General features: G+C 42.5%; 1 protein-coding gene across 1 annotated transcript; it reads right to left on the reverse strand.

The window, feature by feature from the left end:
* Positions 1-200: 200 nt before the first annotated feature.
* On the reverse strand, positions 201-16,503 carry EFCAB14 (EF-hand calcium binding domain 14). The gene is made up of 11 exons (XM_042030630.1): positions 16,213-16,503; positions 15,135-15,283; positions 11,934-12,079; positions 10,242-10,340; positions 8,368-8,478; positions 7,468-7,548; positions 6,430-6,621; positions 5,692-5,772; positions 4,743-4,854; positions 3,798-3,929; positions 201-2,966 (listed from the first exon to the last, which is right to left on the reverse strand). The coding sequence occupies exons 1-11, from the start codon at positions 16,386-16,388 to the stop codon at positions 2,791-2,793; spliced, it is 1,455 nt and encodes a 484-aa protein (XP_041886564.1). The 5' UTR covers positions 16,389-16,503; the 3' UTR covers positions 201-2,790.
* Between the last annotated feature and the right edge of the window lie 6 nt (positions 16,504-16,509).

Genomic DNA, 16,509 nt, shown 5'->3' on the forward strand with positions numbered 1-16,509 from the left:
TCAGCCCGCCCCGCCATGGCTCCTGCTCCCCTCAGCCCTCCCCGCGCTCCGCCCCCTCCCCTCAGCCCGCCCCGCCATGGCTCCTGCTCCCCTCAGCCCGCCCCGCGATGGCTCCTGCTCCCCTCAGCCCGCCCCGCGCTCCGCCCGCTCCCCTCAGCCCCCCCCGTTCCACCTCCCCTGCCAGGCACCAGCGGGAGCCGCACACTGGAATGGAGCTTTTATTGAGACACGTAAAAGTCGCATTACATGATGGAGCGCCGCGGAGCGAACAAGCGCGGTGGGCACGGCCCCGCTCCCCGCGCAGGTCGGTAACCGCAGGGGGAGGTACACAGTGGTCACCCAAACCCACAGGTACAGCCCGAAAGCTGTACCAGGAATCACGGCACAACAGCAAGGCTCGGCGGCTCATAGCTCTGTTCCTCCTACAGCTCGCTCTCAGCGCTTCATTGCTTTTGATTTCACACAAACATAGCTTTTTCCTGAAGGACTCGCTGCCCAGAGCATCCAGCCGCCCCTCTGGTACCCCACCAGCAGCCGCACGAGTTAGGGGAGGGAACTGATTTGGATGAGTGTATTTATTACACTCACGGCTTTTCATCAAACACCGGAGAGTAACCCTGCCCACATCTGGCGTCAGGGCTTCTGGAAGCATGCGGGATGGAGAGTGGTGGCGTAGCAGAAACCTCGCAGGGATGGGACCGGTGCTCCCAGCCTGCAGCACAGAAGAGACCACTGTACCACTTGGATTTTGTCTAATTGACAGCAGCACAAGCCCATCCTACAAGTGACCACAGCAATTAGCCATCGACTGTGCCCTCGACATGCAAGTGAAGAAGCAGCCATGGGCTGAGCTCCCTGGGCACAGGCAGAGGACACGGGCAGTGGAACAGCACACATCAGGTCTAGCTGGCATTTTCACTACTGCTGCTGAAGAGCCTTCTAAAAGTAAAGCAGACTGCAACAAAACAAAACACTGAAAGATTCACAAGGCAGTACCATAATCTTTTAAATTTTAAGGTAAAGTTAAATTTCATACAAACAAACTTCCAAAAATATTTTGCAAACTCTGGCATATGGCTATGATACAGTATGTACAAATAAAATATCAGAATGGTTACATTTTATTGCTTTTTTTCTTTATTTGGTTAAGGAATCATACAGTAGTGTATAAAAGGGTATGGGAAGTGGCAAGAAGCACGTGTTGGCTTCTTGTCCTCTCTAAAGCCCAGGTTGGTTGGTTTTGTTGTTTTGAAATACGGCATTTTCAAACGTCACATTAAAAGCATTTTGGTACTGGGTGGCATCTGCATTACCCAAACAGGATAGAAGAGCAACAGTGAAAGAAGCCTAGGAAATGGGTAACAGGGCTCCATTTTGTACATTCCTTTGCTGATTCATACTTCCAAAATACAATTAATGATAAAACATCCAGTCTAAAGTTACATAAAAGTCAACAATTATGAACTGACTTCCTCATAAACTGATGTTTCAGCAAGCTGGGCAACTCACTAATCATGCAAAAAACTCTTAACAAGATCAGTGATATTTGTGAGCAAAATCACCCAACTTGGCCCTGATCTAGCCTGCAAGAGAGAATCCCCTCTGCAAAAGTCATTTTTCTATGTTCCAGAACATAATAAATACACTGTGTTTAGATCCACTACTATAAACAGATCTTTAAGTTCCTCTGTAGTAAGGAAACCTCACTTACAAACCATGTGGCAGTACAGAATGATGATGCTGTTGCACATGCCTACACAGCTTTTCACATCCTTCTGTTGGAAAGAAGACAAAAAATAAAGGTACCAAGAAGGGATCACGGTCACAACAGTCAGGAAAGAGCTCACAAGTCTCCTCTGGGCCTTCCCACCCACTCACACTCCCGGAGTGTATCAGAGCACTGCTGAGGCATGAACTGCTCAGGTGCTGCTCAGCAAGCTGCACTGTAGCCTTTTACCTCTTAAGCATCTATTAAAGCTATTCAGTATGTTCATTTAAAAAAAATAAATAGACAGGCTCATCTCACAAAATATAATCTGAATGCAACACAGCGAAGCCTAAAGAACGCTGAAGTGAAAACCCAAGCACTTGGCAAGTTAATTGCTCCTGTAGGCTCATGATATAAAAACATGTTTCAACTCTTCCCTTTAAAAATACATCCTGCTGTAGATGGGCATGACTTACCCCTCCAGCTTTCCTCTGACTGAGGCCAAATTTATTCATGGATATACTTAGTCAAAATCAGAAATTTAGCTGAAGCTCTTAACCCTGCATTCCAGGCTCAGTCTCTCATTATAAACAGCTTACTACCAACACAGCCCCTGACACAACTTCTCCTTAAATATCCATAATTTACTCTATCTCAAATATTTACAAGCAGAAGCAGCCCATCTTCACAAGACAGATTTTCCTTCTGCTCTACATAAAGTGCAGCTCTCTAATTTAAGGCAAATTTCAGTGAAATATAAAACCATAGTTTTATTTTAGTATGTACACATTTTAAGTTATAACCAATAACTCCCTTGAAAAGGAAATAATGAGAGGAAAATGTTTCCAAGTTTGGGAATTTCCTGGATTTTAACAAAGTCCCAATATTATGTCCTATCGACATATAAGTTTGTAAATTTCTTTTCAATAAATGCAACTGAAAAAAAGAGGTGACTATGCGTACAGTAATTTAGCTCCAAAGATCAGTAAAACACTGGGAAAGTGCAGCCATAGCTTTTCATGTCCTGTAGCTTCCTTTAGCTACAGTAACATCCACCAATATCACATTTCTAAACATATACCCTATACACCTAGTGCTAATCTCAGTTCTGTTAGCGTGTATTTCTCATCTCCATCTGTGTCAAACTCCTTAAAGCTCTGGGATTCTTGGGCTGTGGAGCCAAGCAGCTTTTGAAGATCTTGGTATGAGAGTTTTCCATCAGCATCGGCAGGTGCTTTTTTGAACAGTTTCTGAAGATCTGCAAAGAGAACAAGGATTGAGAAACAGCTCCTTTAAGTACACAGGAATATCCTATAAGCTGCTTTCCCAGTTTTACAGCCCTGTCTCTTACTACCCAGTAACTACATATGGCATTCCTGAGTGAGGAGTTTGCCTCCTATGTTGCCACAAGCTGCTGATAACAGTTTAGGAGAAAAAAGCATGAACATTTCTGGATTAAATTACACTAAATCTGAAGAAAGTAATCCCTATTTCTGGCCACAGCTAACAGCCCATTTTACAGCCACTAACTGCATGCAGATGCAGTTGTCCCCCACAAAAGCAAGCTCTGAATGACAGTTGCTATACCAACAGGACAGATGATATAAAGGGAAAAGTGTCTATTCACTTCCTGATGCAAAGAGTTGCCCTTTCAGGAACTGAAGAGACTGAACAGCAAGATCCAGAAACCATTCATCTGACCAGGCAGTGTTCTCTTGCAAAAAAAAAAATACAGAAAAGAAAAAAGCCCCAGAACATACACATTCATAGCTACTTCTCTTTCCTTCAGCACGTTAATTCTGCCCTTGACTTCTCTCCCACTCTCTGGGGCACTCGATGTAATACTTTGGGTACTCAAAACAATTATAATTCACTAACAATGCACACTCCTGCTTAAATCTCAGTTTCTTTTCTTTTACATGCTATTCTTTCTTTTCAGTTTTTTTCTTAATTGCTGGGATTTTTTTAAAGCCCATAGTCCTCAAGCTGTTAAAATTGACCTCGTATCTCCCAAAATGTTTATACTTATCCTCTCCTAAACATTTACATGAAATACTCAGAAGAAAAGGTCAGCCTGAAAAGGACATACCTTCAATGCTGGAAATTCCTGGTAAGGACAGATAGCTCAGCTGCCCGTTCCTCTCTGTGTTGTCACCAGCTGACCTTGAAGCCACCCTTGATAGCTCTGTGGGCTTTGCTGTAGTACTCTGACTACTTTCAACTGTTACAGAACAAATTCTATTAGTCTTACTAATTCCACAGAATTACAGCTAGCAAAACCAAACAAAAATCCAATGAAACGAATTACTTTTTAATTTTTTTTATCACAGTAGCTGTATGGGATAAGAATGCTGCAGTATTTCAGAAGGGAGTGGTGGTGTCCCCTTTTACCAATAATTGAAAGGACAGTCACACAGCTTTCATCTTCCATTCTGGACTAGGAGGTGTGTATTTGTAAACTCCCATACAAAGAATGACTTGGCAGTGTCTTCTGCTCCCCCTTCTGAGGGTGCTGAAGAAGCTTCATTGAGCAAATTACATCTGCCCACCTGGGTTGCTTTCACCTCATCAATATCAACATTCCCTAACAGCAAGGTCTAAACTTCCAAACTCCTGCTTGGAATGAACAAGCAGCACAGTTCTATTGTAATGAAATATTTAAAAATCTGATGCTCAGCAGAAGTGCAGAATCGAAGTCAGCACAGAGGCAGAGAACCTTCCTCTATGATACATTTACATTTTGAAAAAGCAAAGCCAGATGTTCCTGGGTATAAAGTTCTACAGTTAATCACTGCATGCCAAACACCAGCTATTGATCCACAGGAATCCTGCCATATACATTTTAAGTCACCTTCCAACTTTTGGAGTCATATACAGCTTTCTGGTTTAGAAACACCTGTTTCTTACTGCTTTAACTAAAAAGCCTTCATCAAAATCTTAAGGAAGAGTCTGAATTATCCACCTTAATTAGTTATTCTTTGAATTACAAAGGGAACATCCAGGTTTACAGATTACTGTTAAAAGACATTCTTACCATTCTTTGATGCCTCAATGGGTCTGTCATTTTCTGGCTTGCCTGTGAGAACACTCATCCGTTGAAGAGTCTCTTTTAGTTTTGATACCTGAGTATCTCTAGTTTCTGTTTCCTGCATATGTACAGAAAAAAATATCTTAAAATGCACCCCTTCAGTAAATGTAGAAGATCAGGAAAAGTAGTAATTTAAAATGTGTAAGCAGTTTTGACTGACTTAGAGGTATCCAGGCTGATCAAGTTTAAAATTATAAACAAGATTTAAAACCAACAAACAAATACAAGAATCTATGGGATGATGTAATGAATAAATTTACACGGTCTGTAGGAAAACAACAGAATCAGTACCTCAACCTGAAAACCAGGCAATTATTTTGCATACACCCATTTCAAAAGAATCTGATTTTTACTTTCTGTATTTCCTACAGAAAAGAGCAAGACACTGAAAAACTGTAATATAAAACAGTTAAGCCCACTTGGAGTGAGCACTTATACATTAATTAAACTGCTTAGCTGTTTCAAAGGTTTGTCTGCAAGTAGTGGCAACCCTCATGTAGGAGCCACTGTATCTCTGTTCAAGTAAAAGGCCCACATTTTTTAATCTGCAGCTGCCTTACTCTTTTCATTGGTACATTCCAGATGACAGGTTGAGTTCACACCAATGCAAGCCCAGAACTGACAGTGCAGCCTGTTCACTCACCCACCTTCTTTCCAGCAGATGGAAACTAAACTCAGCAGCATCCCCTCCTATCCCCAGCCCACAATTTGGCCATTCAGTTAAACTCACTCCCAGACAGTGAAAGACCATCACTGAGAGGGGCTTCCAGCACATCCTTGACTCCACTAGTGCCTCTTTGCAGAACTTTGCTCAATTAAGGTCCATTTAAAACATCTTTAGAAAGACAATTACATGCTCTACTAATCCAGTGTTATTTGTATTTCCTTACTTTACCTTCAGATCTTTACTTGACTCAGTTTCACTATCTAGTTGATCTTCATTTTCCACTTTTGGAGAGGTAGTTGCATCATTCCCCTTCAGAAAAAACAGAGCAGAGTTTAATCATGTGCTTTTTATTTTCTACAACAGAGTTTCTTTCCTTCAAATTTGGCAGACATGAAGCAGAGACAGACCAGGGCAGATACACTGTAGAATAAACATGAAGTCATAAAAATGGGTTATATAATTTACCACAGCAATGCCATCATGTTCCTTTATTGCTAAACATACAGAACACGTTCTCACAGACTGGCCCCAGTGTGGCAAACAGAAAACACTGGAAGAACTTACGAACTTATTTAGGAGGTTTTTTTATCATTGTTTTTCTTTTAGAATTTAAGCACTGTTGAACAAATGCAGAGCCCCACTTAGCTCCTCAGGGTGGCTTAACAGATCTATACCAGAGTGATTCCTAAAACATAGCTCAGTTTGTGATCCTGCCTCAGAAAGCAACCACCCAACTCTTAAATGTCACAGTGTTTTGGACATTTTCCTGTAGATATTGCAGAAAATAAATAAAATTCTGCTTCTGAGACACTCTTAATCTGTTCAGAAACAAATTCCAGCCTTTTATAATGAACTCCTAAGTATCTCAAGTTTCACTCTGATATTTTCTTTAGTTAGGTCTGAAAAGCTGTATCTGCAGTGCAAGGGAAGTAGCAGCCTGAGTAGACACCCTGAGCCACCTCTTACCACGATGGTAGACGAGTTCTCTCTTTTGTCCAGATTTTTCATAACAAGGGGGGAGTTTTCCAACAGCGTCACTTTCCGGCTGAGGTTGCCAAGGGCTGAATCCACATTTAGAAGTTTGATGTCATTCAACTTTTGGTACACCACTACAGTATTATTTAGCTGTTCCAAAGCTGCATGCAGTGCCTGGCTTTCCTGAAATATGGACACAGCAGGTGTCAGTTTACCCAACCTGTGCAGCAACTCCTGCTATTAACAACATAACTGACCCAGTTTAACTCTCCACTGACATCACTGAAAACATCCAGCTGGAAGGTTCCAGAAAGTTATTCCAAGTTTCTAAACGTTTGAAACTGAGATTCTTCCCCAGGGCTAACCTCTTTGTTGCTAATGTAATCACTTCAGCCGTGCCAGTGAACACAGAAAGCCTATTCATCTCATTTTCCAGGTCAAGCTTTGTAAGCACAACAATGATTTTCCCCAAGAAAGCATGTACTGGGCATATTTATATACAGGATTCATTTTTGAGGAAGATATTGACTGTATTAGATGTAAGTTAAGTGCAGTCGTTCTGTTCCAACCCATTCAGCTAAACACCTACACATTAACCTTTTTTTTGTTGTTGCTGAATTACTGCTTTCCACACCTCATTACATTGAGGGTGACTCAGTACAGGCCACTCCCAAGTTTGCTCAGATTAGCACGTACTATAAAATCCACTCCACTAAAAGCTTTTAACTTATTTTCATTTACTTTAGTAAAGCACACCTATAATTTGTCAGATATTGGTTTCACTCTTTTTACTCCTCACCCAGTCAGAACACAAAAAAAATCCACTCTCAGAACAAGGCATTCTCCTGTTTGCACATACACAGGAACAAACTACAGCAAAATACCCTTATGATTTGCTTTAAAGCGTGCTATCTGCATTGTATTGATAAAAACCATACTTTTTGCACACTACAGTACTGCAAAATACATGGGTAAGTTACATATCCATGACACTTGTACCAAAATCCCTTATGCAAGGAAGAAAAATACCTTTTTGCAGTATTCTGTCTCATTTCCCTCAGTCCTTGGCACAACAGTGGAGGGAAGTGAAGGCAGCTGTTTTAATTCCTTCTAAGAAAAGAAGTAGAAAATTGTGTTAGAAAATCCCTGTGAATAAGTGCTTAGTAAGTGGCAGACTGGAGCTAAGGATGTTTTGCTACAATTACAGTCACTCAGGGCTGCTGTGCATGCAGTATTTTAACTAGGCTAATAGTTTTCTCTTTCAAACACATAAGGTCCAAATTTATTTTCATTAAACCCTCCTAATTAACCATTCTCCATTTAATGAAGTGTTATGATACACATTTCACTGCTACCATACACACTGCCATATCTGCAATGTTTTCAGAGCACCCACTGACTGAATCAAGCCTTATTACGTGTCTAATTTAGATTTTATCTGCAAGAATTCTTGAATTGCAGTTTAGCTGAAAAACTGTAATTACCAGCTCAGTTTGTCAACCCCAAGTGAGAGGTCAGGATAAATACAGTGAGTAGTGTCTGGTAAAGACAGTCAGTAATTTCATCCTGATATGGATTCTTAATTCAGCCAACAAACTATCTCAATTTTCTCACATCCCCAAACCTAAAACAGTGCAGACAGCTACCATAAGCAGTACCCTGCATCACACAGAAGCATCTCTCAAGCCCCCATATCTGTGGAGTAGGAAGCAAAAATATGCACGATAAGAAGAGTAGAAAGGAACAATTCTGGCTCCGGAGAAATACAAACTTGGTACCATATAGGAGATGTCACACAGGGATTAGAAGATTAACTAATTAATGCATCAACCTACAGAAACCTCAAAAGTATTTCAAAGGCAAAAGGCACAACTCCAAGCATTTCTTTAACTTGCTTCATATTAGGCAGTGTTAAAGCATTTTTCTTACCACATCATTCTGGAGTATTTCTATGGATTTCTTGTATTCCTCAATAGCAGTCTGTATATTTTCAACATCATGAGCCACACTGGTAAGGGTGCTACCTATGTTGGCTACAGTCTGCAATAAAAAAGATGACAGAAATCTCAGCCTTCCTTCAACTGCACTGTCTCAAAGTACCAATCAGCTGAACACAATGTTTTGTTAGTGAAACTGCAGGCAGGCTGCCACAAAAATATGCACAGGAGTTTGAAGAATTTGGAACTTTCTTTGCACTCTAAACTGCAAATTATACCCAAAGCAACCTCTGCCCTGGAGGACCTCAGGACACCTTCAGCACCCTTCACCAGTATGAACCAGTCTGAGAGGAACTCCCTCAGTAATCCTTCAGGATTTAACACCAGCAGGCATCTGTATTTTCAGGAATGGTACCTACAAGGAAAAAGGCTCAAGAAAACCAAATCCCACATAAGAAATGCAGCCTTGTCATAGGATCACTTAGGTTGGCAAGGACCTCTAACACTGAGTCCAGCTGTTAACTCAGCACTGCCAAGTCCACCCTTAATCCATGTCCCCAAGCTCCTATCCACATCCTTTAAATACCTCCAGTGACAGCAACTCCAGCACCTCCCTGTACAGCTTGCTCCATTCTCTGAAAACCCCTTCAGTGAAGAAATTTTTCGTATTATCCCATCTAAACCTCCACTGGCACAGCTTTAGGTCATTTCCTGTTGTCCTATCACTTGCCACTTGAGAGAACAGCCTGACTCCCCACCTGGATCCAACCTCCTTTCAGGGAGTTGTAGAGAGTGATAAGGTCCCCCTGAACCTCCTTTTCTCCAATCTAAACACTCCCAGCTGCTCCTCATCAGACTTGTGCTCCAGACCCTTCCCCAGCTCCACTGCCTGTCTCTGGACATGCTCCAGCACCTCAGCGTCCTTCCTGTATTGAGGGGCCCAGAACCGGACACAGGATTTGAGGTGTGGCCTCACCAGTGCCCAGTACAGGGGGACAATCACTGCCCTGGTCCTGCTGCCACACTACTCCTGATAAACAACATGCCTTAAGACTGCTTCTGACAGGACACTCTGAAAATGCAGCCTGCTTGCAGCAGCAAATAAGGAGCTTAGGAAACAGCTTTGTACTCCTCCCAGAAAAATAAATCCTGGCAGCCCCATCAGCCAAACCACTCATTGCTTTGCATATCACTAGCTTGTTGATTACACATTAATTTTGTAGGGATAGGAAATGAGATGTGGAAACCCATAATGCCACAAAGACTGGACTAACATTAGGTGTTAGCCCAATGTTTATTGCTAACATTAGGTGTTAGCCCAATATAAATGTTTATTGCTAAATAAACAGAACTGCCGTGGAAGAGCTCTGCAAGTCTCAACAAGCCATTCCTTTTACCAAAATAAATGGGACAGTTCTTTGGTAAAAGATGCTCAGCTAAGGCACACAGTAAGATATTGTATTAACAGAAAGCAATGCATTTCCTTTTCCAATTAAAAAAGCTAAACAAACCACCTATTTGCATGCAGTTATAAAACTGCAGACAGACTTTTTCCAAGTATCTTACATTATATTAAGATTAGCAATTTGAAGGAAAGTAACCAGAAAGATCAGCTCCAGGGTACACATGGGACAGTATAATACAAACAAATACATCTCCTAAAGGGATAAACAAAGGCCTTTAAATTTTTTACCTGCCACACATTATCACAGGACCATACAATAAATAAAGTCAAATTTTAAAGACAAGAGAAGCAAATATTCCTTGCAACTCAGGCAGCTCCCATTGTCACTGCTGTCTGCAAGAGCCCAGCTGCAGCTTAACACACAGAACACATTTAGTGATAGCCACATTTACAGTACTCACCTTCTGAAGTTTCTCTACTGTGAGGGGAAGAGAAATCAGGTCAGCAGCAGATTTTATATTGTTTTTGAGATGATTTACTGTTGAGGTCAATAGTGATATCTAAAACCAAAAAAGAACACTTAGAATTAGGTGACATAATCCTGATTCTGACCTTCTCCAATACTGATGTGTAATATTAAAACATAAGGCAATACAAAATTATACATGTACACACCCCTGTCACTAGGTAAGAAGTCCTGTGTAGGCTGCATTAAAAATATTCTGTCTCTTGCAAAAGAGCAGGTTTTTATTTATTTTTTTTTAAATGAGAGCCATAGAAGACCCTTCTTTTCAAGAAGGTACCCTCTACCAGTTTTACATTCATCCTCAGAGAGAGGCTGTTGCCCAAGAAAGACTTAAAAAATTGTGCAAGAAGTCCTCACATGGAGGAAACCATCACCCACTTTTGTATTTAGCAATAAAACCCAGCTGGCAAAACCCAGCAAAGCCATGCAATCTCTCCAGCTGAGTGATGGGGAAAGAAGTTGCACCTACCACTCCAACCCTCTACTACACAACTGGAACAGAGACTAAAATTCACTTTCTTCTGGTTAAAAAACAAAGTTGTTTCGCAACTTGAGGAAAAGATCCTCATTTTACATTAGGTCAATGCTGATCAGCTGGCATGCAGACTCCCTAGCTCTACAGCTGTGAACACTGGCTGAGATTACTCCCAGCAGCACATCCCAACAATTCATGGATAAAAAAACAGAGAAAATTTTGATCCCCAGAAGATCTGGCTCAGACTGTAACCAGATCCTGAGGTAACTTGAGGGCCTGCAAGAACCCTGTGCAAGTATCTTTAACACCCAGGTGCAGATAAGAGCATTTTTAAAAGTCTCATGAAGAGCCTAAATAACTGGCTAAAATAGTGAGATGCTAAAGAAAGCAAATCAAACTCTTAGGTGTGCCCCAGTAAGCACTTAACCACCACATGGGACTGAAGAAAAATCAATCTGAGCAGGCACCTCAGTACTCTAACAAATTAAACCAGAGCACCTGTGTCAAGCAGAGTTCCCCCCACACACCTCTCAATACCATTCACTGTGAGCAGCTCTGAACTTTTACCCTCCAGGGCAGAAATTTCAGTAAAAGCCTTGCTGGATGCTTCACTTGAAGTGTGTTTTAATAGAGCAGCTGAGCAAAGAGCTCTCTGGTAAGTGGTTTAGTTCTGGCCCCATCAACAGTGCCAAGATTTACACCAGCTCAGAGGCCGAGTGTGTGTTAGCAGGTTTTATATTCACAGGACATCCGGCCTTTGTTTGCAGCAACAGGAGCTTGCTCTGAGTCAGGTAACTCTTTTCCACACTTACAAAACACTCTCAGAAATTTGAAATGTCAAATCTCTCATCATAAACATCACAACTATTTGGCAGGAAAATTAAGAACTGCACAGTCCTTGGGTTCTTCTAAATTCTGCCTGAACTCTTTCCACCACTTATGCAATTTCTCCTCTTGTCATCAATCTCCAGCCCAGCTGGATGCTCAAGCTGGGTTTTGCTTGTTTAAAGTGAGGTTTATATTCTATTTTAACTTTAAAAATAAGAGCGACGTATACGGTCACAGAAGTCCTTAGATAAAATTAATTTCCATTAAAAAAATTGAATGGAATATTTTATTACTTTTCAAAACCAAGGACTGATCCCCTCTCACCTGTTTATTGATCTCTGTGATATTTATCCAAATTTTACTCAGCCCCAGTTCTCCAGTCTCAATTTGTTCTAGCTGCTTTTGGTTCTGCACCAGATCTTCATTCAGTTTAGGAATTTCTTGGAATGATGTTTTTTGATTAGATTCCACTAAAAGAATGAAAAAATAATTAAATATGTTTAAAAGTCAAACCAAAACAAAAATTCAAGTAAACAACAGTGAAAGACAGAAAACAAATTACAAACAGCAACATCTACAGCAGTGAAAGAAGGCAATAACAGTTTCTTCATACAGGTTTATTGTCAATTCTGGATTCAGTGTTTGCTCAGAATGACAGCTCTTTTTTTTTTAAGAGTACCAATATCTGCAGAGAGAACCCAGAGAGACTGTACTAAATTTAACACTTTGCATAGTCCTGTCATTCTGGCATCCTCAGTAGGTCTTTATTTAGTGCAGTTATTTTGCATTACCTCCACAGGGGAACATGAAATAGTAATGGGCCTGTGAATAAGAATTGCCAACAGTCCCAGGGCAAAGGAGGCAGGTGAAATGAACCTCAGTGCCCTTTTCAAGCCTGCAGAGGGGCTGCTGACAATGAAGCGAATTCCAGGGAGATTAATGTTATTAGTTGCTCTGCGTGACAGAAAGACAACTGAAAAAATAATGTATAAGCTTATACATTAATGCCTGTTGGTAAACAAATCAATAAACAAGGTCCTTGGAAATAAAGTCAGTTATTACTACCATTAATACTAGAAGGTGGAAACGTGCAGCTCAAAGCAATTCCAGTGAGCCTCACAAATGCAGCTCTTCCAGATCTGCAGTGACTAAGCTGTTTAGCTGTGCTGTGAGGCAATCCTAAATCCCTAGGTCTGAGAAACAAATAAGCAAAGGTTTTGAGATGGAGATGACAGAGTTCTCCAAAATCTGCACCTCCAACCTGTAAGGCATCACTGGAAAGCTCCACAACAAACAGCCATCGTTCAGACAAGACTGCCAAGAGCAGTGGGACCTCTGTGTATTGTAGCTAGCAGAACAAATTTCCATGTGTGACCACTCCAGTCAAAAGGAGAAGCCTGTGGAGTGGATACCTAAACACACAAAACTGGAAAGCTGTGCATTTTCAAAAACCCACCTCACTTCTCTTGAAGCAAGTGCTAAAAGAACTTTTTAGGTGCAAAGTAATCTGCACTGCTTCACTCAAGGCACAAACAACACTTTGGGGTAAGACCTTGAAAGGTGTGTTTTAGCCAAAACAGACTGAGAGCTAATAGTGCATTTCACACAAGCAGTTCACACTAAATCTCATTTTCATAGGCTCTCACAGACAAATTATTTTCTGTTTTGCCCCTCTCAGTGTGTACAGTGAGACTCTGCTTGAAGAGTTTTTTGCAGCACTAGGAAGGTTAAATGCCACGCATGTTCTTAGCATCATTACTGACAGCTGAAGGGAAAACACGACATGACTTCCTCCTATTCCAAACACACTTGATGCAAAGATGTCTTGTTTATAAAAAGCACTCATACCATACTCACTTTGTGCAAAGGATGGCAGAACATAACAAATACTGCCACAAACATCTGTTCTTATGGGGAAAAAAGTCTGGATGAAGATTCAGAGAAAGGTTCCTTTTCCAAACTTGTTGTATGACAGATGGGTCATCTGCCTTTGTTTCTCTGTTCACCCACACATTTCACCAAGGCAAAATGTTACCTTTTGGAACCAGGTTGTTCTTACTGCCTGCTTTTTTTGTTGTAGTATTTAAATGCTGTGCCTCATTATGAGGCTGCCATCCAACTCCTAGGCATGCTATTATGTTGGCAAGGAAATCTGACACGTTTATTACCAGACAAAGCATTAAATGCACAGCTCTTCTGTCAGAGCTAGTAAGAAGAAAACAAGCCCATCTGTAATTGCCAGACAGGGAGAACGCGCTCAGGGAGAACAGCTGCTTTAACAAAGAGGTCTGTGTTGAACAGGAATGATGAAACTTAACTACACCAAAGCCAACAAATGCTGTCCTCGTGCAAAACTTTTACCACCAGCACACCCTTAAAGGGGAGCAGTCCACGAAGAGCAGCAGTTGGTGACCCAGAACACAGAAACAGCCACTGCAGAGCTGCTGGGAACACTCACAGCCACAAAGCAGCACCTGGAACTGTAGGTATCCTCCAGAACTGGTGGACAGCAACTACAGCCAACTCTTAGAGTCCAGTATCAATTAATACAAAAGCACATCTATCAGCAATTCTCTCACACCCAGCCAGCCTGTTCCACCTTGGCAGACAACTCCCCACCTCCCATGCCTGAACAGGAACACCTAAACACCAACAACAATGAATTTCTACATGCACTTTCTCAATGCCTCTTTTACCACAAGCAAAACAACACCTTTGCTGACCTTTTTCAATATACATAGGATTTTAAACACTACTAACATAAGGCCCCAAAACACATCTTGTGCCCAGAGGTGAGGTACAGAGAACCAAGAGCATACCATACATGCATTCCATCAGCATTTGTGATACCCCAGCTCTACAGAAGTTATTATATTGAAATCTTGGCATGGCAATCTTGACATGGAGAGAGAAAACCTGAGCCCTACAAGCAAAACACTTCACCTTAACTCCACACCTCGAAGTATTAAACATATTAACTCTACACTATTCGTAACCTGACGTAAAAGTTGAACAAGAACAGGTCAATGCAAGCAAGATGAACATTCAGAGGATATAGAGGGAAAATATAGTACTGAAGCAACATTCGAATTGCAGTAACTCCATAGCAAGTATCAGAGGTTTTTAAAAGAGTTCAAGACAAGAATTTTTCTTTTTTTCTTTTTTTTTTTTTTTCAGAATTCCCTAGACTGCTTTGACAGGGCTGATCAGAATTTTTTTAATAGGGTTTTTCCTTGGAAGAGAGCACTTTAAAGACCAAAGTCAGGAATTTTAGAAATGTATATGCAAGCAACTACAGGCCCACCCAGTCCAGTGTGCCTGCTCCTCAGAAGATAGAGAGCAGGCAAGAACATCTAACATTCACCTTAGATTCACCAACTCTCAGTGTTCTTGGCTCAGAGCATTCCTCAATTCAGAAGTGATTTGTCTGCTCAGTACTTCCAGACTTTGACTGAGCAGGCAAGCAACTAGAGCTCCTCATACTGCCCAAAGAAAATGTGAAATAGTAGCTACATTCATACTTACTAGTTCGAAACTTCTCCTTTATTGCATCCAAATCCTCCTTGAGAGCCACCTGCATCCAGACTAAGCCAACACATGCGACCACGCAAGCAGCAAGAATGACAAACGCACATAAAGGGTAACAGAACCTGCAGCATCGCAGGTAGTCTCCCCTGCAGAAAACAAAATAACAGCTTGTGAATATACAGCAGTGCCTAGAAAAGTTTTATTTTAAATGCTGTTCTAGCAAAGTATGGGACAGTGTTGTAACAGCACACATTTTGGCTGACAGGACTAACAAAGAGTGTTTTCAGGAATAAATAAGGCTATGAAGTCAGGTCAGGGCTGTTACTCTCTATTCGATTGATCCTCAGCATATTTAAAAGCAGCTGTCAGGTTTCTGTTACGAAAATATCCTGCTCTGCTGACATAAACTTATGTCAGGCATATCTGCTTGATAGCTTGGAAAACACGCTTTAAGACAAGGTATTACCACAATGTTACAACAAGTACTTCTAGAGCGTTCTAAATTGTGAAAGCCCAAGGTTCCCTGAGACATGCCTCCTTTCAGGTATGCACAGAGGCCCATTATTAATGCTGTTACTTAACTGAAAAGCTTATTTACTGGCAAAAGCACACCCCGTCCCCGAGAAAGCCAGCACTGCGCCAGCTCGCAGGACTGTGCCACGCTGAGCACACACACTGGTAACTGCGCTCAGCATCCCCAGGAGCTTGCCCCCGAGTTTAGTCCACAAGGACTTGCGCTGCGGTGAACATAAAACAGGAGAAAAAGACAAAAGCCAGGGGATGGTCCAGTAGGAGCCGTCCCTGGCCATGGCTGGGGGTTGGAACGAATGATCTTTACGGTCCCTTCCAACCCAAGCTATTCTGTCACTCGATGATACTTCTATCCCCAGACAGACAACCTACGGGGTCGGACACGCTCAGTGCAGCTCCGAGTGTCCCCTGGCAGTCCCCAGCCTCGCACACCCCCTTTAGCCCCCCAGCCGCGAACCCGACCCGCTGAAGGCAGCGCAGCCCCGCCGCGGAGCCGGGGCAGGACCTGTCCGAGCAGGGGCCCCGCGCAGTGCCTGGGACTCACTTTCCGCAGCGGCCCCGCGCCCCTGCGAACTCGTCCTCGTCGGAGCTGGACTCGGAGTCGGAGGCGGGCGGCTCGGTGCGCAGCAGCCGGTGGCCCGAGCCCTTCTTGGCGGGCTTCTTCCTGCGGCCGTCGGCGGCCAGGCCGATGAGGGCGTTCAGCTCCTTCCGCTTCTTCATCCTCTTGTGGGGCGGCGGCGCGGCCGGCGGCTGGCTCCCGCCTGCCTCCTCCTCCTTCTCCTCGGCCGCCGCCGCCGCCAGCGCGCCCCGGCTCGCCAGCCTGCGGCCCGGCGGCGGCTAC

This window comes from Corvus kubaryi, unplaced genomic scaffold (assembly GCF_017639235.1).
Source record: "Corvus kubaryi isolate FWS band 111438036 unplaced genomic scaffold, C.kubaryi_AGA036_p1.0 37334, whole genome shotgun sequence".
NCBI lineage: Eukaryota > Metazoa > Chordata > Aves > Passeriformes > Corvidae > Corvus > Corvus kubaryi.

Excerpts from the sequence above, each read along its gene's own strand:
- EFCAB14 (XM_042030630.1), bottom strand. The coding sequence starts at position 16,388 with ATGAAGAAGCGGAAGGAGCTGAACGCCCTCATCGGCCTGGCCGCCGAC. Across the intron at positions 6,622-7,467 it reads AGACAGAATACTGCAAAAAG|GAAAGCCAGGCACTGCATGC; the intron begins GTATTTTTCTTC and ends TCCATATTTCAG. Across the intron at positions 2,967-3,797 it reads AGGAATTTCCAGCATTGAAG|ATCTTCAGAAACTGTTCAAA; the intron begins GTATGTCCTTTT and ends TTCTCTTTGCAG.